Here is a 22,873-nt window from a genome sequence, read left to right as displayed (position 1 = left end):
CAGACTTAGCTTAGTCATGTTATCATTTTACTAACAGTTCACAAAATTGAGCAATAGATTGAATATTGTTTCATTCTTATTTTCATTGTCAGTTGGTCATTTTAACTGCAGAGTTGATGCAAATATCCATGACATGATATCTGAAAAATAAAGTTAAATTGATGTTCCAGAACTGTAATGGGCAAAATGTACATATAGGCTGTCCTTGACTTCACAACATTCAAGTTATGACGTATGGCACTTATGATGTTTATAAATTGACACCCCATTTCGACTTTACCATATCGGTTTTCCCTTTAGGACACCATGCCAGCATGTTCATAAGTGCGCACTGCTGTTCTGTACCACCATCTCTATGACTGGACAAGTCGAACTATCTTTGTTGGCTTGGAAACGATTGTTTTATTCTGTTACAATTTTGGCACAACCATCGCGTTTTTAATGCATTTATACACTTATGTTGTATTTATTATGCACTCAGACTCACAGAAGTTCAAGGTTAAACAGGCAACTGACAATGATCAAAGGCTTCATTGTATCCCTCGCGCTAACTGAGGAACTTGTGCTGAGGTGTGCAGACATTAACAGTCACCTCAGGGCAAGAGTTGAGAGCATTTTACACTGCCAGACACCCTGTGAGTGATTTCCAGCCTTAGTTCAAGAACCAATTCACCATTTATTCTATAGTTCCTATGGGAAAATTAGTTCTGACTTATGCTGTTTTGACTTTAAATGCGATTTTCAGGAACCAATCATGTCGTAAGTCCGAGGGCTGTCTGTATGTTTTGGATAGCTTTGGAGCAAGATGGTATGGAATTTATTTCTCAAAAACACGATTTGAATGCCTCTGTAGCTTTTAAATAGTTATCATAGTTGCCAGCAAGTTTTATTACTCCAGGAACAGACCAAAGGATAATTATGAAAAATCTTGTTCAAATCAATGGATTTAAATTCATGTCCAAATTCCAAATATGAAATCCTGATGGCTCATACTCCATGCCAGGAATGCAATTTTATAACAAGTATCCCTTAGGAATCCCTCTCTATGAACTTACTCCATCATCAGATAAATGCCTACCTCGCACTATCCTTGAGAAATGTAATAAGTCAAAGAGCTCATAAGCAAAAACGCCAATCACATTCATCACATAAATGTAACATGATTTTAAGTAGGATATAAAGGAAATTTCACCTGGGCAGATTACCACAGAGGACAAATTATATCTTGTTTCCTTGAGCAGCAGACTATGTTATAGATCCTGGACCCTCACCCAAACCGTGAAGGTAAAAAATAGCGACTCTGTGCATATTTGTGTAGTGTAGCGATTCTCTGAAAAACATCTGCAACAAGGACAGATGGACAAAGAGTCATATGTGTGCAATTGATTCGCCTCAGGATAGGCAGAAAGTGCACAATTTGTTGAAGTTGTGCTGTCTGTGGGATCAGAAATGAAGACGCTCTGCCAAGAGCAACAGTCAACTCAGACATGTAGCACAACATGATGCCCAGTTATGTCTTACACAGGCATTTAAAATTAGCCAGCGGTAAAGAAAAATATCAGTATGACCACTTCGTACTCTGGCAAAATTGGTCTGAATGTTTATTTCAAATTCATCACAAACTCCAGCTTATGATTGTTTAAAGCCCTAATGTGAATTTGATTAAACAAATATATTGATCTGGCACTATTTTACCCTTCTTTGGAATGGGGAAATATGGTATACGGTATATCCCTTGCTAATGTTCCCTGTATCAGATACAGTGACAAAGTGTGTTGTGTGGTTTTCAGAATGTTTGTAAATAACGAGGGAGGTGTTAGCATAGTGGTAGTCTCACTGGACTAGTAATCCAGAGACCCAGGGTAGTGCTCTGGGCATCCGTGTTCAAATCCCACCACTGCAGATGTGGAACTTAAATTCAATAGAATCTAAAACAAAAAGTCTAATGGTGACCATGAAACCATTGCTGATCACCAGAAAAACCCATCTGGTTCACTAATGTCCATTAAGGGAGAAAATCTGCCGTCCTTACCTGGTCTGGCCTACATGTGACTCTAGATCCACAGCAATGTGGTTGACTCTAAAATACCTTCAAGGCTGGACAATAAATGCTGGCCGAGCCAGTGACACCCACATCCCATGAATGAATATAAAAAGAAAATCCCCCACTCTACCATTACCATCAAGCCAGGGGATCAACTCTGGTTCAATGAAGAGTGCAGGAGGGCATGCCAGGAGCAACACCAGACATACTAAAAATGAGGTGTCAACCTGGTGAAACTACAACAAGGCATGCCAAACAATGTAAGCAGAAATTGATTCCACAAGCAACAGATCAGATCTAAGCTCTGCTGTTCTGCCAGTCTTAAATGGTGGTTGACAACTGAATAATTCATTGGAGAAGGAAGTTCCACAAATATCCCCATCCTGTAAAAGATAAGGAAGCATACACAACAATCTTCAGGCAGAAGTGCAGAGTGGATGATTCATCTTGGCCTCCAGAGATTCAGAGTATCACAGATGCCAATCTTCAGCCAATTTGATTCACTCTACATGATATAAAGAAACGGCTGAAGGCACTGAATGCTGCAATGGTCCTGACAAGATTCTGGCAATAGTACTCCAAATTGTGCTTCAAACCTTTCTGTGCCCCTACCCTAGATATTCCAGTATAGCTACAACACTGGCATCTACCCAGCAATGTGGAAAATTGCCCAGGTCTGTCTGGTGCATAAAAAGCAGCACAAATCAAACCTGGCCAATTACCGCTCCATCAGTCTACGTTCGATCATCAGTAAAGTGATGGAAGGGGTCATCATCAGTGCTATCAAGCAGCATTTGCTTAGCAATAACCTGCTCACTGACACTCAATTTGGGTTCCACTAAGGTCACTCAGCTCCTGGCCTCATTACAGCCTTGGTTAAAACTCAGAGGTGAGGTGAGAGTGACATCAAGGCAGTGTTTAACTGAGTGTGACATCAAGTAGCCCTAGCAAAACTGGAGTTAATGGGAATCAGGGGGAAAACTCTCCGCTGGTTGGAATCATATCTGACACAAAGGAAGATGGTTGTGGTTTTTCGAGGCCAATCATTTCTTGTCCAGGACATCACTGCAGGAGCTCTTCATGATAGTGTCCTAGGCCCAACCATCTTCAGCTGCTTCATCAATGACCTTCCCTCAATCATAAGGTCAGAAGTGGGGATGTTGGCAATAAACAATGTTCAGCACCATTCACAACTCCACAGATTCTGAAGCAGTCCGTGTCCAAATACAGCAAGACCTGGACAATTTCCAGACTTGGGCTGACAAGTGGCAAGTAGCATTCGTGCCACACAAGTGCCAAACAATGACCATCTCCAACAAGAGAGAATCTAACTATCACCCCTTAACATTCAATGGCATAACCATCACTCAATCCTCCACTATTAACATCCTGGGGTTTACCATTTGAATCCCTAGTGCAGAAGGAGGCCATTCGGCCCATTGAGTTTGCACCAACAACAATCCCACCCAGGCCCTATCCCGTAACCCCACATATTTACCCTGCTAATCCCTCTAACCTATGCATCCCGGGACACTAAGGGGCAATTTAGCATGGCCAATCAACTTAACCCACACATCTTTGAAATGTGGGAGGAAACTCACACAGTCACGGGGAGGACGAGCAGACTCCACACAGACAGCGACCCAAGCCGGGAATCAAACCCGGGTCCCTGGCGCTGTGAGGCAGCAGTGCTAACTCACAGCTGTCATGTTTACACCTTTCAGGAATAATTGATTCTGAATTCTAAAAGGTTTGATGAGCATGTCTATTGGAATTATTGTAATACTATGTATTTCATGGATGATTTTAAGTGAGAGAGCAATTGATGGAAGTTAATCTGGAATGTTATGAACCCAGGTTATTGAAGGTCACACGTAACCCGGCACTGAAGCTGACTTGTGGTGGTCTTTTGTTCTATTATCCATGAAGTCAAAGATAGATTGGTTTGTACCTGGTGGTGTCCAGTTGCATAACTGGACCTTATCTCTGCTCGAGAATTCAATTGTCACTTTCTAGTCTCACGTTCTCTGAGGCTTCAAGTAGAAAAGGCAAGTGTTTTTGCCATTCAGGTGTCCAGGCATGAGCACTAGTCAAATTGTAGCACATGACTTTAGGTCACAAGGCTTTTTCCAAAAACAAATAAATCGTTTCAAAGTTACAAACCATATCCATCACATGAGCTGCAGGGAATAACCGAGTGGCATCAATGTATTTATTTTCTTATTACTCTGATTGGGACAGCATCGCTCTGACCACAAGGTCCATTCCATGCTTCCACAATGGGTATTCTGTTACTTGTATCCTCAGTCCCAATCTATGTCAAAGCTGCAGACTTCTCTAAAGCACTTTTGAACCTTTGAAAGCATCCCAATATTTCTGTCATCTCTATTTGTGAGCTGTTAAACAAAATAAATGCAGGTTGGAATTAACATTTTGAGGCATGAATTCTGTGCATTTATTGGCACAGTGGTTAGCACTGTTGCTTCACAGTGCCAGGGACGCAGGCTCAATTCCCACTGAGTCACTGTGTGGAGTTTGCATATTTTCCCCATGTCTGCGTGGGTTTCCTCCGGGTGCTCCAGTTTCCTTTCCACAGTCCAAAGATGCGCGGGTTAGGTGGATTGGCCATGCATAATTGCCCCTTTGTGTCGGGGGACTAACTAGGGTAAATGCATGGGATTATAGGGATAGGGCCTGGGTGGGATTGTGGTTGGTATAGGCTCGATGGGCCGAATGGCCTCTACACTGTAGGATTCTATGATCTGAAATGGTAAGTGACAAGACCATCATTTTTCCAAAGTATTTTATTTTTTATCCAATAAAAGCTATCACTTTCATATTACTTCTGCACAGAAATCATTTTTATTTCAAATCAGCATAATCTCTTTAATTTTCACTCTATGTGAGCAATATGCTTCTAAAATTCTTACTCAGTCCGACTATCATAGTCACACTTACTGGGCAAAGTTGGAAGGAGCTCATTCCAATGATATTCATGGGCCATCTCCATAGGTCTTCTTCACTTAAAATGGCCTACTCTAGAAAAGCAGAACCTCCTCCTCTTCTAATGGAGCCATAGAGTCATTTTCATCCCAGAGGGAGGCCATTCAGCCCATTGGGTCTATGCCAGACTAGTTCCTTAATAGGAGCACTGTCTTACTGTCCTGGAAAAAAATTGTCATAACGTTAAGGAACCAGTCACCTTTCACAACCTTTCTCACTCAGACAGCTAGATCGGTGGTGCCTAACCTTTTCAGTAACGCCGCGCACTTCGATGAGGCAAACAATTCCACAGCACACCCACTTAGACTCCAATGAAATCCACACCGAGGGGAGCGGTAATCTGGAAATCTCTTCCCCAGAAGGCTAGGGGTCTCTCTAGACTGAGAATAGATTTTAGCTGGATGAGAGTATTAAGATCAATGGAATGTCATGTGATGCAGTGGTAGTGTTCCTACCTCTGGTCCAGAAGCTCTACGTTCAAGTCCCCCTTCAGGACATGCTGACAATGAAAGAGTGTCAAATGTGAAGTCCTTCCAATACATCTGATGGCAGGCGGTAAGAGTGTCACCCTGATCCCAAATCGGCAGTCGCAGAAAAGTTCTGCTACAGGAGACTCAATGTCGCTGGACTCAAAGACCCTGAGAAGCAAGAGTTACTCAGTCAGTGCCTCACAGCTAACCTGGCAACGACCAACGAGCCAGAGCCACAGAGTGCTCTGGTCCACCTCAAAAGTGACCATAATCGGTCAGCACCTGCGAGGAGACGCTCGAGCTCTCGACCAGGAAACACCAAGGCAGGTTCGACAAGAATGACCAGGAGATCCAGGATCTCCTTGACCATAAATGCAGCGTGTTCCTGAACTGGCAGCTCCACCAAAACGTGAGTGAGAGGAAACAAGCCTACAGGCAACTGAAGGCCGAATTGCAACAAAGAACCCGCCATCTAAAGATGGTGGGTGGAAAGAGCACAGGAGACTCAGCAACTCATCGTCATGTCTTCTTCAGTGAAATTCAAAACATCTGTGGTCCGTGTAAGCAGGTACCCACCCCACTGAGAGCCAAAAACGGAGAGGCTCACATCAAAGACAGAGGGGCAGCCAATGCCAGGCAGGACACTTTGAGGACCTCCTCAACAAGACACAGCCTTCAACACAAGTGATCTAAACACCATCCTGCAACACGCTTCCCGCCACCATCTCAGAGCAACTCCAGCTTGCCATGAGGTTGAAAAAGCCACCTGACAGCTGAAAAACAAGGCCTCTGGGATGGAATCCCCACTGGAGTATTAAAATACAGTGGAGGAGCACTCTTGACAAGAATCCACAATCCCATCACCTTTGTCCAGAAGGAAGAGGATATCGGGAGCATACCAGGAGAGATGCTTTAATTGTGACCATCTTCAACAAAGGAAACAGGTCTGACTGTGGAAATTACAGAGGAATTTCCCTACTCCCTGTCAAGAGGAAGGTCATCATGAGAACCCTCCTCAGCTGCCTCCTCCCAGTGGCTGAAGATCGCCTCCCTGAGTCTCAGTGCAGCTCAAGAGACACAATGGACATGATCTTCAGCTCATGACCAATCCAGGACAAGAACAGGGAACAGCATCAACTTCTGTACATGGCCTTCTTTGATCTCGCAAAGGCTTTCAACTCTTGTCAAATGTGAGGGATTATGGAACATTCTCTTCAAGTCAGCTGCCCGTAGAAATTCAACATTCTCTGTCTGCTCTGTGATGACATGCAAGACGTAATCCTCACCAATGGAACCACCACAGACCCAATATGTGTGCAAACTGGGGTCAAACAAGGCTGTGCATTGCACCAACGCTCTTCTCCATCTTCCTCGCAGCAACACTCCACCCCATCAGCCTTAACTGCTGGAGTGGAGCTAACCTATCGGACAAGCGGGAAATTTTTCAACCTCCAGCGCCTCCAGGCTAGAACCAAGGCCACCCCAACTTCTGTCATCAAGCTGCAGTATGCAGACAATGCCTGTGTGTGTGCACATTCAGGGGCTGAGCTACAAACCATCGTTGACGCATTCACCGAGACATATGAGAGAATGGGCCTCAGACTAAACATCCGAAAACAAAGGTTCTCCACCAGCCTGCTCCTGCCACACAAAACTGCTCCCTAACCATCAAGATCCACGATGAGGCCTTGGACAGACTGGATCATTTCCCATACCTTGGGAGCCTCCTCTTGGTGCGAGCAGACATCTTCGATAAAGTCCAGCATCGACTCCAATGCGCCAGTGCAGTCTTCAGACACGTGAGGGACAGAATGTTCAAAGCCCGAGACGTTAAATCCAGCACCAAGCTCATGGTCTACAGAGCAGCCGTGGTCCCCACCCTCCTGTATGCATCAGAAACATGGACAATGTACATCAGGCACCTCAAATCCCTGAAGACATATCACCTACGTTGCCTCCACAAAATACAATAAATCCACTGGTAGGATAGGCGTATCAACGAGAGCATCTTCTCCCATGCATCAAGGCACTGGTTACGCTCAACCAGCTGCGGTGAGCGGGCCACATTGTCCACATGCTCGACAAAAGACTCCGGAATCAAGTGCTCTACTCGGAGCACTGCAATGGCAAGCGATCACTAGGAGGGTGGAGGAAACACTGCAAGCACACTCTGAAAACCCCCCTGAATAAATTAAACATCCCCATCGACACATGCGAATCATTTGCCTTAGAGCACCCAAACTGGAGAAAAAGCATCTGTGAAGGCGTCAATCACCTTGAGCGTCACCGGGTGGAGCACGCAGAGGCGAAGTGTAAACAGCGGAAAGAGAACACAGAATCCAGAATGTCCCACCCACCCCCCTCATCAAACACCCCCTGCCAAAACTGTGGCAGAGTCTGCGGCTCAAGGATTAGACTATTCAGCCATTGCAGAACCCACCTCCAGAGTGGAAGCAAGTCATCCTCAACCCTGAGGGACTGCCAAAGAAGAAGATGAACCGCTATCAACGATGAGAAGAAAATCCTATATTTACAATCAAGGAATGGGGAGACCACATCAATGATATGGTGTCATCAAACAATATGGTGACATTAAACTCTTAAAGGGACAGCCTCCAAACTTTTCCATGATCTTCATAGAATAGAATCCCTACAGTGCAGAAGGAGGCCCTGACACGAAGGGCAATTTAGCATGGCCAATCAACCTAACCTGCATATCTTTGGACTGTGGAAGGAAACTAGAGAACCTGGAAGAAACTCACGCAGACATGGGGAGAATATTCAAACTCCACACAGACGGGTCATCCGAGGCCGGAGTTGAACCCGGTTCTCTGGCACTGTGAGGCAGCAGTGCTAACCACTGTGCCTCCCATCTTATTTAAATAATCACCTCTTCATTGTGATGAATAAGGAAAAATTGGAATTGCTGCTATTTAATTGTTCACCTGTGAAACTAAATAACCTTTCACATTGGTCCCTGCACACTAAACTCAAAGCCACAAATAGATATGGTTGTGAGGAAAGTTTCATAGAAAGTTACATTGACTTGCACCCACATGTTACTTTTTATTGGATAAAGTAACTATTCTTTAATCTGGCAGAATCAGTGACAAGGTGGCATCATTAACCAATCGTATTTCCGACAGGATTTGATACGTCTTTGGCTGCAAATTTATTCATGCTCACCATTTGTGCCACTCAAGTGTTTGACAGAAAGTAGTTCTCAGTATTTGATACAACATTGTCTGTTCTTCTATGTCCTCAGTTAGAATGGTAGATTATGTTACATACATCACCCAGACTTTGAACTATATTGCCGTTCCCTCACCATTGCTGGGTCAAAATCCCGGCACTCCCTTCCTAACAGTACTTGGGTATTCCTCCAATGCGTGGACCTGCAGCGGTTCAAGAAGGCAGCATGCCACCACCTCCTCAAGGGCAATTAGGAAAGGGCAATAAATGCTGGCCTAGTCAGTGATACCACATCCCATGAACAAAAAATCTATTTGGATGTCATTGAAAGATACCTGTCAATGGCAGTCAGTTTCTGAATGTTAATTGAACCTACACCTACGAGGTGGAATTTAATGACCCCACCCCCACCCAAAGCAGTTTTGAAGTCAGGGGGAATTTAATAGAGTGGCAATACCAGGTCAGGACCCCACTGCCTTCCCACCTCTGCCCCAATTAAGTCCACGGTGGAAAATGTAAGATATGGAAAAATGGGCTCCCCGTAATAGTTCCCACATTCAAAGGCACTCAATGTCTGATCAAGTGACCCAGCAATGGGTAGGATAAAGGCCTTCTGAGACCGCTCCTCTGCCCTTTCTTCCAAACCCCCCTGCCTACAATCCAAACCCCCTCCAACAGCAAGTGACCCTTTCTTCACAACTCCCATTCCCCCCTTTTGCACCTGTGGCCTGAGATCCCTCACTAACCCTGGGTCTCTGATGGGTGCAATGCACGCAGCTACCCTCCCCTCCCTCAGTGGCACTACCAGCAATGAGGAATTGCTTGCATCTGACTGGTCAGCATGCCTCAGGGGCAGAATGTGTGCCCCTTGTGTCCTTAATCTGGGGCAAGGCCAGTGACTGGACAGTTCAGTGCCTAACTGGCACTTAACTCAGTGGGCCTCCCTCAGAGGAGATGATGTGGGGCCCTCGCGAACTCTCCAGCCAACTGGATTAAATCCTGCCGAGGAGGTCTATTTATCTCTCTTTGAGTAATTCAGCATCCAGTACTGTAATACTAGAACATCTATCTGTGTGGTCTGATTTTCATGTTTCCCTGAATCCATAAACCAAGTAAGAAGTTTAACAACACCAGGTTAAAGTCCAACAGGTTTATTTGGTAGCAAAAGCCACTCCACATCATGACTTCCATAAACCAAAACAGCATTTTTAGACTCTTGCATTAGTTCCGCTCACAGACCACTCTTTCTCAGTATATTACAATCATTTTGATGAGAAAACTTAGTTTAAAATCTTCAAGCAATACAAAACACTTTTCTGAACAAGTTATCACAGCTTGAGACAAATGGCAGCATGGGTACACAAGGACAGAGTTTCTATTCATAGCTTTGCTCGGTAGCAATGCCCTTTTAAAATTGTACAATGGTCACACAAATTTTTATCAAATGAACTACTTTTTATACACATTCATATTCAGCCAAATGCATGTGAGCGTGTTTAATTTGGTACATCCAGGGCATGTGGCAGTATGCATTTGTGTGCATCTCACTGACAAGCCAGGTAGATATTTTCTACAAGTGCCACCTTGTTCATTGTTGCTAACTGGGACCTTCTTTAATCCAACAGACATTATCCTAATTTACAATTCCAATAAAGAAACACTGCAATGCAGAGGCAAAATTGCTTAATTGTCAAGAATGCTCACCTTTGCCATCTGGGCCTGTACTCCACTGGCTTTGAGAGATGCCACTGCCTTCTGTGCAGCTGCTGGGCTGTCAAAATCTACGAAGCCATAGCCTGTGAAAGACAGTTACCGTACATTATCAGCACTGGCTACGTGCACAGCATCCAAAAGCAGTCAACTGCGACAAAGAAACCTCTTGTTTGACCCAGGATCAGATTAACATGAAAAGATCATTCATCTTTCCAAAATTTTGCTCTCATTCCTCCAGAACTGTATCCAGTCGATGCTGAAGGTATATACTGGGCTGGGTAAAAGAACCAATCTCATCAACAGAGGCTTTGTTTGCTGGACAGATATAGAAGCATCGTGATGATGATGCATTGGTTGTAAACCTTAATTTAACTAATTGATAATAAACATTTGGCTAGAACCTTATTCTGTCAGTGCTTTACCGGTCGTAATAGAAAGCATTCCCTCATTCTGCATTGAAGTAGTGCCATGGATTTTGTTTCTTACCTTTCCTTTTAAGCTAGACTTTTATCCCAGTTATAGAGTCATAGCGGTTTACAGCATGGAAACAGGCCCTTCGGCCCAACTTGTCCATGCCGCCCTTATTTTTTTTTAAACCCCTAAACTAATCCCAATTGCCCGCATTTGACCCATGTCCCTCTATACCCATCGTATCTATGTAACTATCTAAATGCTTTTTAAAAGATAAAATTGTACCCGCCTCCACTACTACCTCTTGCAGCTTGTTCCAGACACTCACCACCCTCTGTGTGAAAGAATTGCCCCTCTGGACACTTTTGTATCTCTCCCCTCTCACCATAAACCTATGCCCTCTAGTTTTAGACTCCCCTACCTTTGGGAAAAGATAAAATGACAAGGTACCTTGTCTATGCCCCTCATTATTTTATAGACCTCTATAAGGTCACCCCTCAGCCTCCTATGCTCCAGAGAAAAAAGTCCCAGTATATTCAGCCTCTCCTTATAACTCAATCCATCAAGTCCTGGTAGCATCCTAGTAAATCTTTTCTGCACTCTTTCTCGTTTAATAATATTCTTTCTATAATATGGTGACCAGAATTGCACACAGTATTCCAAGTGTGGCCTTACCAATGTCTTGTACAACTTCAACAAGACGTCCCAACTCCTGTATTCAATGTTCTGACCAATGAAACCAAGCATGCCGAATGCCTTCTTCACCACTCTGTCCAGCTGTGACTCCACTTTCAAGGAGCTATGAACATGTGCCCCTAGATCTCTTTGTTCTGTAACTCTCCCCAACACCCTACCATTAACTGAGTAAGTCTTGCCCTGGTTCAATCTACCAAAATGCATCACCGTGCATTTGTCTAAATTAAACTCCATCTGCCATTCGTCAGCCCACTGGCCCAATTGATCAAGATCCCACTGCAATTGGAGATAACCTTCCTCACTGTCCACCATGCCACCAATCTTGGTGTCATCTGCAAACTTACTAACCATGCCCCCTATATTCTCATCCAAATCATTAATATAAATGAGAAATAACAGTGGGCCCAGCACTGATCCCTGAGGCACACCGCTGGTCACAGGCCTCCAGTTTGAAAAACAACTCTCTACAACCACCCTTGGCTTCTGTCAAGAAGCCAATTTTGTATCCACTTAGACACCTCACCCTGGATCCCGCGAGATTTGACTTTATGCAACAACCTACCATGTGGTACCTTGTCAAAGGCCTTGCTAAAGTCCATGTAGACAACATCAACTGCACTGCCCTCATCTACCTTCTCGGTTACCCCTTCAAAAAACTCAATTAAATTTGTGAGACATGATTTTCCACTCACAAAACCATGCTGACTGTCCCTAATCAGTCCTTGCATCTCTAAATGCCTGTAGATCCTGTCTCTCAAAATACCTTCCAACAATTTACCCACCACAGATGTGAGGCTCACTGGCCTGTAAGTCCCAGACTTTTCCCTGCAGCCCTTTTTAAACAAAGGCACAACATTTGCCACTCTCCAATCTTCAGGCACCTCACCCGTGACTATCGATGATTCAAATATCTCAGCTAGGGGACCCGCAATTTTCTCCTTAGCCTCCCACAACGTCCTGGGATATACCTCATCAGGCCCCGCAGATTTATCTATCTTGATGCGCTTTAAGACTTCCAGCACCCTCTTCTCTGTAATATGTACACTCCTCAAGACATCAATATTTAATTCCCCAAGTTCCCTAACATCTATGCTTTTCTCAACAGTAAATACTGATGAAAAATATTCATTGAGGATCTCACCCATCTCTTGTGGATCCGCACATAGATGACCTTGTTGATCCTTAAGAGGCCCTACTCTCTCCCTTGTTACTCTTTTGCCCTTTATGTATTTGTAGAAGCTCTTTGGATTCTCCTTTGCCTTATCTGCCAAAACAATTTCATGAGCCCTTTTTGCCCTCCTGATTTCTCTCTTAACTCTACTCCTACACCCCCTATACTCTTCAAGAGATTCACTTGATCCCAGCTGCCTATGCACGTCATGTGCTTCTTTCTTCTTCTTGGCCAGGGCCTCAATATCCTGAGTCATCCAGGGTTCCCGACTTCTGCCAGCCTTGCCCTTCACTCTAAGAGGAATGTCTTTATCCTGAACCCTGGTTAACACACTTTTGAAAGCCTCCCACTTACCAGACGTCCCTTTTCCTTCCCACAGACTCCCCCAATTAACTTTTGAAAGTTCCTGCCTGATACCATCAAAATTGGCCTTGCCCCAATTTAGAATATTAACTTTTGGGACAGACCTATCATTCTCCACAGCTATCTTAAAACTAATAGAATTATGGTCACTGGTCCCAAAGTTGTTGCACACGGGCTGAGCAAATGGGGAAAATCACCACGTGTGGGGTGAACTGGAGGTAAGGAGTAGCCGGGCAGGAGGCAGATTATTTTTCAGCGTTGTCATACTTGGGAATGAAGACTTTGCAACAGCTTAATAGTTGTGACTCTGAGTCAAAGTCTGAGGCAAAGTTCTGAAATGATCTCTGCTAATTTCACACACATTATGAAAGCAGAGACTGAATGGGCATGCAAATCCGGTGTGCAGTTATTGGGATTTTATTCAAACCAAAGAAGTGCAGATTAGGTTGCCTGGCCATGCTAAATTGCATTCGTGTCCCAAGATGTGCATGTTAGGGGGATTAGTGGGTAAATACGTGGGATTACGAAGATAGGGCCTGGGTTAGATGCTCTGTCGGAGAGTAAGTGCAGATTCGATGGGCCAAATGAAGTCTTTCAGTACTGTAGGGATTCTATTCTATGAACCATTAAGACATTCCTATACACATGAAGAAAAACTAACATTGTGACAAAGATAAATCAAGTGAGCAAGCATGAGGATTTCAATAGATTTCAATTACAGTCAGGAAAAATTCCCAGAACAGAACAAAAACCTTAATAATATGTCACATTCTGGTTAGGACAGTAAATAGTTTCTAAGGAACTTTGAAGTGGGGTGGGACAGATATTTCCGCTCAGCAGAATCTGATGGAATGCATTGCAATTCTGCTGAGAAACTTGGTCCATTTTGACCACTGATCCTCATTTGCATTGGTTGGTTATGGAAACCCCATGTCAGCCCAGTGGCTCTATGCAGAATGACTTGATCTCCCACCTAGAAAGAAAGGAATTGAAATGTCACAGGAACAGCTTCAACTCCAGATATCTCTCCTAATTACAAACCATCCTGACAAACATACATTGCTTTCACTGACAGAATCCTAGAAATCATAGAACCCCTACAGTTCAGAATAAGGCCATTCGGCCCATCAAGTCTGACCCATCACTATCCCACTCATGCCTATTCCCGTAACCCCACACAATTACACTAGCTAATCCCCCTGACACTAGGATCAATTTATCATGGCCAATCCACCTAACTGGCACATCTTTGGACTGTGGGAGGAAACCCACACAGACACAGGGAGAAAGTGCAAACTCCACACAGGCAGTGACGAAGGCCTGAATTGAACCTGGGTCCCTGGCGTTATGAGGCAGCAGTGCTTACCACTGTGTCGCCCCACAATGACAGTGGATAAATATCCTAGCATTAGCAATCTAACACATAGTAGGAGCATCATCAGCACCTGGACTGAAGTAGTTCAAGGGAAAGGTTCAATGTCACCTTCTCAGGGTAAATAAAGTTTAAAGTTTATTTATTAGTCACAAGTAAGGCTTACATTAACACTGCAATGAAGTTACTGTGAAATTCCCCTAGTCGCCACACTCCAGCACCTGTTCGGGTCAATACACCTAACCAGCACATCTTTGGACTGTGGGAGGAAACCGGAGCACGTGGAGGAAACCCATGCAGACACGGGGAGAACATGCAGACTCCACACAGACAGAGACCCAAGCTGGGAATCGAACCTGGGTCCCTGGCACTGTGAGGCAGTAGTGCTAACCACTGTGCCACCGTGCCGCACATGAATGGGAAGGACAGTAAACGTGTCTTTATCGGGAGTGTCTGCATCTCTAGAGCAAACCTTTAAAAATATTGTCAGAACATTTTCACAAATCTTCATCTTCTCAACCTTAAGTTGGTCAATCTCTTTCCTCTCCCTATTTCCAAGATACAGACCATCAGTCAGGACAAAGATGTCCTCTGATGGTATAATTCTTTGGTTAACTAACAGAAAACACAAACCTAAATATTATTAGAAATTTTCCTACAGAAGACAATGTGCACTGTTTGCTGTGATTTGTATTTATTCAGAAGAATAAGAAGGTGTAGACAGATAGAACAGTGACATGTTCCCATATAAACTACTTTATCTTTCCAGCATGCATAAATTAACTCAAAATTTACAACTTAATGGTGCAAATTTTTCCTTTCAACCCACATAATATAATAAAGAGCAAACGTTAGCAAGTGTGAGCCTAGAAAAAAATCATTTATTATTTCAAGAGCCATCCTGTCATGGAAAGTGTTCCATTATTTAATCACTGACTCCTGAAGATAGTCAAGCAAAAGTTCACCTCACGTATTTGTACTCCTTATTCAAGCTTGGATAGTTGCTTTCTGCAGACACATCCAAGGTCTGTGCAGCAGAGGAAGTAACATGTTAAAGTCAGTGAAACAGAAGATGCTTCACAGCCAGCAGATAGCTCAAAGGTGGTCCAGCAGATAACTCACAAGTTTGCGTCATGGTCAGCCTACAGTATGAAGATCGGTATCATATCAGTTGTCTGTCCCTGACTTATCTTATTTAAAACACAGTTGGATTGAAACTGGAGAGGAAAAAAATGTGAATTTTAATGAGAATTTTGTTGCCTTAGGATGATAAGTTGAACCTGCTATGCACTGCAGAAGTTTCGATTTACTTCCACAGTCATTTCACAACAAAAATCATAAAAACTAAGCAAAAATTGTTACAAGAAGGAATAATGCAATAGAGTTGCACTTGGAGTTAAAAATAGTTTTGGTGAGTTTTATAATGGACAAAATAGATGTTGATACAATAACACGGACTCAACATTGATCATGTATCAGTATAGAATCCACAAATCTACATAATCTATCAAATCAATATGTTTTAAGGCTAACTAATTTATTTTTAAGATTAATCAACTTTTTTTTGAAAGAAAAATATTTTCTTTTAGAGGAATGATAAACAGCTGTGGGGTCGCATTTCCACATAACTGTCGCTTCAGTGGACGATTGGTGGAAAGCTTAAAGGGACATTGCCATTTCTGTAAGGCTCTCTGCAGATCATCCTTGCAGAGGGAGATGGGGGGGAGAACCTTCATGGAAATTCTAGCCCTGTTTAATTAACGTTGATCTGGTAAATTTGAAATACTCAGCTGAGTCCTTGACAACAGTGTTATAATTCGAGCACCAGGGTTTACCAGGGTGTGCAATAGATTTTCAACAAGAGTCTGCCTGCCACAAACTGCCCACCCCTGCTCCCAAAGCAATAGGGGATTTTCACAGTAACTTCATTGCAGTGTTAATGTAAGACTGCTTGTGACTAACAAATAAACTTTAACCTTTACCTGTGGCGGATTGGCGTCCAGTGACACATCCAACAGTGGGCCATTTGAAATCCTTATGTGGGCAATTAATGCCCACTTAAGGGCCTCATCCTGTCAGCAGAAGGAGAGGCCCATGCCAAGTACCCCAGCCTGACAGATTCCCCTGCACTGGCTGGAGGCTGACTGGTGGGGAAGAGGTTCCTTCTTAATAGGCCCTCTAAGCCCAATGGAAGGCCTCCCCCCATGGCATTGACGCCATCCCACTTCCCCCCACCCTCATTTCCCCTTACCCTAAGGACTCTCAAATCTGATCCCCAAACACTTATCAAGTCCTGATCCATCACTGAATGTCTCCTCAAGCCACAAGTGAAATACCGGCAGTGGCCAGCATTCCAGGTGATGCCACCAGTACTGGAGAGCTGCTGTCCTCCGATTCGCCAGCAACTCTCCGAGGCGGGGCCTCCTGTTCCTGTTGATTTTTGGCCAACTGATGGTTAGATGATTGAGGGCCAGCTGTTCTTCTGTTGGGCAGGCTACCCCTGCCTAGTTATTTTAATGTATCAATAATGTGCACCTAAATTCCACGAGGCATTTCTGTTTCAAATGCTATTTGAAGTGAGCAAACAATATTCCGAAAGGCAGCAACCCAATAGTTAAAGAAAAATCTCTGGTTCAAGCCCTTAGGCCATTTTAATTAAAATGTGTGTTCGGTTAAGTTCCACTCATCATTTAACAATTTATTTACTATGAGGACATTTGTAAAGGAATGACCATACATTTCCTGGTCTATAGGAATGTGGAGTTGAGATTACAATCAGATAAGCCATCATAATATTAAATGGTGGAGCAGGTTTGAGGGGCAAAGTGGCCTCCTTCTACCCCTAATTTGTGTGTTTTTATCCCCTCATAACTGCAACAAACCTTTTAACTGCCCTCTGAAAATTAGCAGATTCATTCATCTCTGCAACAATTATAAAGCAAAATGAAGTGAGGTTGAGATTTGACTCTGTATCCTTGATTCTGGTTAAGAGTATTAAAGTTGTCTTTACTATGAAGTTGCGGAGATCTTTTTATAGTGCTGGGGTACGTTTTGTAAATAGTTTGGCTCTAAAATGTGTTCTCTCTGACCTATCCTCTGCAAAAACTCTGCTACCTGACTAATACTCTCAATTGAAGCAGCAACATTGTTCCAATTGTTCACTGATGTTCCATTCATGACCAAAGTTTTTATTTCAGATCTCCAACAGCTTTCACTGCTTATCTCACAGCACAAACACTATTACATTCGTACAAAACATGTTTTCTGAACTGCTCCCAGAAACATATGTGCTCGCAAAACAAAGTGAGTGGTGCTAAGACCAGTTGAATGCTGGAGGTGACTTTTGATCAGTCAGTACTACTACTACTCCTGAGCTTTGTTCACATCTTCAAGTATTTGCTGGTGCTGTGCATGAGGGCTAAAATACATTTGGCAGAGGAATGGGAACAGAATGCAGCACTAGGAAGGATAAAGAAGGTTCACAAAGGGTTGAGAGATGCAGATTGCATTAGAGTAAGAGATATTTAGATATTGTGGGGGTCAGACCAAGAGGTAATGCAAGGTGGTGCAAATTAGATTTATAATGCCTGCATGTGTGTAAACAATCAAAGTGCGGTAAGGAAGGTTGTGAGCTGCTGGTGCATACAGCCACATGGGCATATGATGATGTGGCAATAAACGGGATGGTACTCAAAAAAGGGCAGGACTGAGCGCTAAATATTCCTGGACACATGTTCAGGAAAGATAGGCATTTAAAGCAAGGAGGTGAGCGGCTGTAATGATTAAGGAGAATATTACATTTCGAGAACAGAGAGGCAAAGGACTGAATCGATTGAGTTAAGAAACCACAGAGATGCCATTACACTACTGGGATGTATTCTATAAGCCACCTACCAGTCAGGATAGAGAGGGACAAATTTGCAAGGAAATTAGAAGAATGCAAAATCTATAGAGTGGTAATGTTGAGGGACATATCCTGCTATAGACTGGGATAGTAGTAAGGGCAGAGAAGAGGAAGAGTGCCAAATTTTGCTCAGGAGAGTTTTCTTGACCATTATGTTTCCAGCCCAAGAAGGGAGGAGGCATTGCTGAACCCAGTTTTGGTAAATCAAGTGGGTCAAGTGGGTCAAGAGGGCTTTAAACTAAATAGTAGAGGGGTGGGGGGCGGCTTCACGTGAGGGAGACTTACAACATTAACAAGAAAGGACAAGGCAATAGTTCAGGGTAGTGATGTGACAAATGATAACCAGAGTCGGACAGAACAGAGTGCACTAGCAGATCGGGTCAGAGCAGGAGGAATGGTGAGAAGTCAGAATTATTGGCTCTTTATCTGAATGCCCTCAGCATTCTTAACATGATGGATGAATTGATAGCAAAAATTGAAGTAAATGGGTACGAAATGAGAACCTTTACAAAGACGTGACTGCAAGGTGACCATTGCTGGAAGGTGAAAAATCAGGGGCATCTGGATACTTTGGAAAGATAGAAGGAAAAGGAAAATGAAGCGATGTGGATGTGTTAATAAGTGAGCAGATCAGTGCAGCAGTGAGAAATTATCTTGACTTCGAAAATCCAAATCAGTTTAAGTGGAAATAAGAAATAGTAAGACAAATAATTCACCGGTTGGAGTTAAGGACACAATCAAATCAGCCAGGATGTTATTGAATGATGGAGCAGGCTTAAGGGACCAAATAGTCTATTCCTGTTCCGAGTTCGTGTTCTTATAAACTGCTAGTCATGGAATCTTTAGGAACAGTGATCATAGTAACATGAGGTTTAACTATGGAAAACGGCAATTTGCAATCTGAAGCAAGCAAAAAAAGATGAGAATGGGGGAGAACAGACTTGTCCAAAGTAAAGTGAAATCAAAGAGCAGCGAGTAAATCTGTAATGAAACTAAAGAGGAGATTCATAAACAGAAAACGCTGGAAAATCTCAGCTGGTCTGACAGCATCTAAGGAGAGAAAATAGAGCCAACGTTTTGAGTCAGGATGACCCTTCGTCAGAGCAGGTGCTGTCAGACCAACTGAGATTTTCCAGCATTTTCTGCTTTTGTTTCAGATTCCAGTATCATCAGGTTTGCTTTTAGAGAGGAGATTGTTCAGGGATTGCTGAGGCACATTCCCACAAAAGGGAAAGATAGGTCAACCAAAGCCAGAGCTGCCTGGATGACAAGAGATGGAGAGTAAGGAGAAAGCAGAAAGAAAGGAGCATAGGCCAGACAGAAAGTTGATAATACAAGTGAGAAAGAGGCTGAATATACAAGGTTCTGAGGGAAGGAAATCAGAGAGGCAAAGAGAGAATACAAGCGCCTAGCAGCTAGCATAAAAAATAATGTGAAAGTTATTTGGAAGCATCCAGATTGTAAAAGGGTCGTAAGAAAAGGATGGTGCCGATTCGCGAGGAGGTACTATACGAGTACTTTGTACTTGTCCTAACTAAGTAAGAAAATGCTGCCTAAGTCATTGTGAAAGAGGAGTTAGTTGAGACACTGGATGGGATAAAATTTGATATAAAGGAGGTATTTAAAAGTGACCAGGACTGGATGGGTATCATCATAGGATGTCGAGGGAATTGAGGCTAAAAATTACAGAGGTACAGGCCAAAGTCCTCCAATCCTCCTTAGATACAAGAGTGGCAGGAGAGATCTGAAGAACTGTAAATGTTCCAACTTCATTCAAAAAAACATGCAACGATAAGCCCAGCAACTTCAGGCCAGTCAGGTCAACCTTGGTGGTGGGTAAACCATTGCAGACAGCAATCCAGGACAAAATTAACAACGACTTGATCAAGTATGGATTAATTCGGGAAAGCCAACATGGAGCTGCTAGAGGCAAATGGTGTTTTCTGGTTTTGTTTCTGTTTTTGTTGGTGTTTAACTAACCTGACTGCGTTTCTGATGAGCTAACTGAGATGGTGGATGACAGTAATACAGTTGATATGCTGTGTTATGGCTTTTTAGAAGGCGTTTGATAAACTGCCACACAATAGACTTGCCAGCACAGTTGAAGCTCTTGGAATAAAATAAATAGTGGAGACATGGATACAATGATGGTTGAGTGACAGGAAACAGAGTGTACCGGTGAGCAGTTATTTTTTTGTGGAGGAAAATAGACAACGGGGTTCCCCAGGGTCAGCAATAGAAGGACTGTTTTTCTTGCTATATGTTAATAATCTAGGCTTGGTGTGCAGAGCACAATTTCAAAATTTGCAAATGACGCAAAACTTACAAGTACTGTGAGCTGTGAGGAGGAGAGTGATATATTTCAATAAGATACATACAGTTTGGTGTAATGGCAGATGTGTGACAGTTGAAGTTTGATGCAGAGAAGTGCGAGATGGTACACATTGGAAGAATGAGGACAGGCAATGCAAATTAAGTGAGCAATTTAAAAAAAGCTACGGCAACAGGAAGAACTGGGGGGCTCTGTCATCAAATCATTAAAGGTAGTACAACAGGTTATTAAAGCGGCTAAAAATACACAAGGGGCCCTGGGATTTATAAATAGTGGCATCGAGTGCAAAAGCAAGGCTCTCTGCTGAGGTTGAATCCTGGCCAATAAATGCAAGCAGACATCAAATGCCAGCATCCAACCTAGCATTGTGAATCCCGCTCTGTGGCTGCAATTGTGAGCTGGGTACCACTGTGACTGCAGGCCGCCCTGTCGAGGGTCACTCTCCGCATTAACCATCTAGCAGCTGTGGCCACTTGTTATTTCACTTTTTAAAAAATAGTCTTCAGTGAGCACCTCCATTTTGAGGTGCCCTCACTTTCTCCTGCCTACATCAGCAACTCCCACCTCTGACAAAGGGGCTGTCAATCTTTCTGTGCTGGAGAGCCCCCTATAGCCCCTCCTATAGCTAATTAACTACTTCCTCGAAAATCACATCAGGTTCCCGCCGGGACTCAGCCCAGTGTCAGGACCAGGGCATGGATTGAAAATCCAGCCCACATAGTGAGCTGCTGCTCAGAACTCATTTCAACTGAAAGAGCGGGAGGAATTTAAATATGGCTAGAATATCCAGAGAAGAAACAAACTGATCTGTAAAGTATAATAATGCTCATATATATTGATAATTTAGACCCCTTCACAACCCTTTCGTTAAAGATTGGTTCTGGACCATGATTCAGAAATTGCAAGGCGAGTTCTACCCTCAGCAGCTTCTCATAATGTCAGCATTTCAAACTGAACATAAATAAACTTGTACTTATTTCTGCCTATTCAATCTCACCACCCCCTGCTCCCACTCTGAACCACTTGAGCTAAAATCATTGATTTTTGGTGACCAGTTGCTTTGGCTCTAAATTGGAGGGAACTCGTGCTTTTTACTATTTGAATGGTAACTTTCTTTCCTCCTTCAGCTTTTCCCTTGTTACATTGAGTTGAGTCAATTCTGCCTCATCACCCTTCGTATCAAATATATATATTTTTGGAGTTAGCAGGTGATTTTACAGCCACTAACCCTCCCTATTCACCCAGGCTGGGGGTCTATATTTGCTCCCTGCAACAGTAGCTTGGTTCTTTCCTGGCCAACATATCCCTGAGTGGGACAGGCATCCAGGATCTTCTGGCTCAGAGGCAGCAGAGCTATCCACTGAGCCACTCAAGCTCCTTACTGGCTTGAACAGTGACCAATCTACTATAAGACAAAATAATGGGGCGGGGAAGGGTATCGCTAGGACTATAGAAGATTGGAATTATATCCTGCCCTACTCTCTCTCCCACTGTGATATTGAAATGGATACTTAGATGGAGTTGGGAGATGAGAGAAGGTCAAGTTGTGGATGTGTGTTGGGAAGGAGGAGGTGGTAAGGATATGATAGCATGAGTTAAATTTGAGAAGAAGGAAAGGTAAAACTGGTCGGGCAGGCTGGAAAGAAACTCAGATGGGTCATTACGAGACGGCAGAGAAAACCACACAGACGTGGCATTCTCATCAGCTCTGGATAATATGTGTCAGCTGGGCCAGGCCTGAGAATGACTGTGCATAACAAGAACTGACAGGCACCTGCCCATGCAGAATACTCACTTAGTAGGAGGAAATAAATACTGGATGGAGAGGAATGGTCCTCGCATGGAATGCTGCCAATCTTGTGTGAATGATGGCAACAAATAAGAGACTGGGCTAAGTGTGATCTCCTGTAGAATTACATTGAATTTACAGCATAGAAACAGACCGTTCAGTCTAATGAATCAATGTCAGTGCTTTACACTCAAACCTCCTCACACCATTACTGCTTCTTGCCTGCTCCCTCGCCAAATTCATTTCTCACTAATCCTTTCTTCCCAATGTTTACATCAAGCCTCGCCTTAAGTACATCAATGCGATCTGCTTCAATCACTCCATACGACAATAAGTTCCACATCTTCACCACTCTGTGCAAAGAAATTTCCTGCAGAGTCCTATTTGATCCGTTAGTGGCTATTTTATTTATA

The 22,873-nt window shown here is 43.4% G+C and overlaps 1 protein-coding gene across 7 annotated transcripts in view; it reads right to left on the bottom strand.

Annotated features, from left to right (window-relative positions):
- Nucleotides 1-22,873, bottom strand: part of LOC144510161 (RNA-binding motif, single-stranded-interacting protein 3) — a 1,322,231-nt gene that overhangs the window by 311,868 nt on the left and 987,490 nt on the right. For all 7 annotated transcript variants that reach the window (XM_078239576.1, XM_078239587.1, XM_078239604.1 and 4 more), the window contains one exon: nucleotides 10,414-10,505. In XM_078239576.1, coding sequence (XP_078095702.1) covers nucleotides 10,414-10,505 — 92 coding nt within the window. The remainder of the gene's footprint in view (nucleotides 1-10,413; nucleotides 10,506-22,873) is intronic.

The sequence above is a fragment of the Mustelus asterias genome, chromosome 2 (assembly GCF_964213995.1).
Source record: "Mustelus asterias chromosome 2, sMusAst1.hap1.1, whole genome shotgun sequence".
NCBI classification, from domain to species: Eukaryota; Metazoa; Chordata; class Chondrichthyes; order Carcharhiniformes; family Triakidae; genus Mustelus; species Mustelus asterias.
The sequence above is the reverse complement of the archived record's forward strand: the minus strand, read 5'-3'. Positions and strand labels throughout refer to the sequence as shown.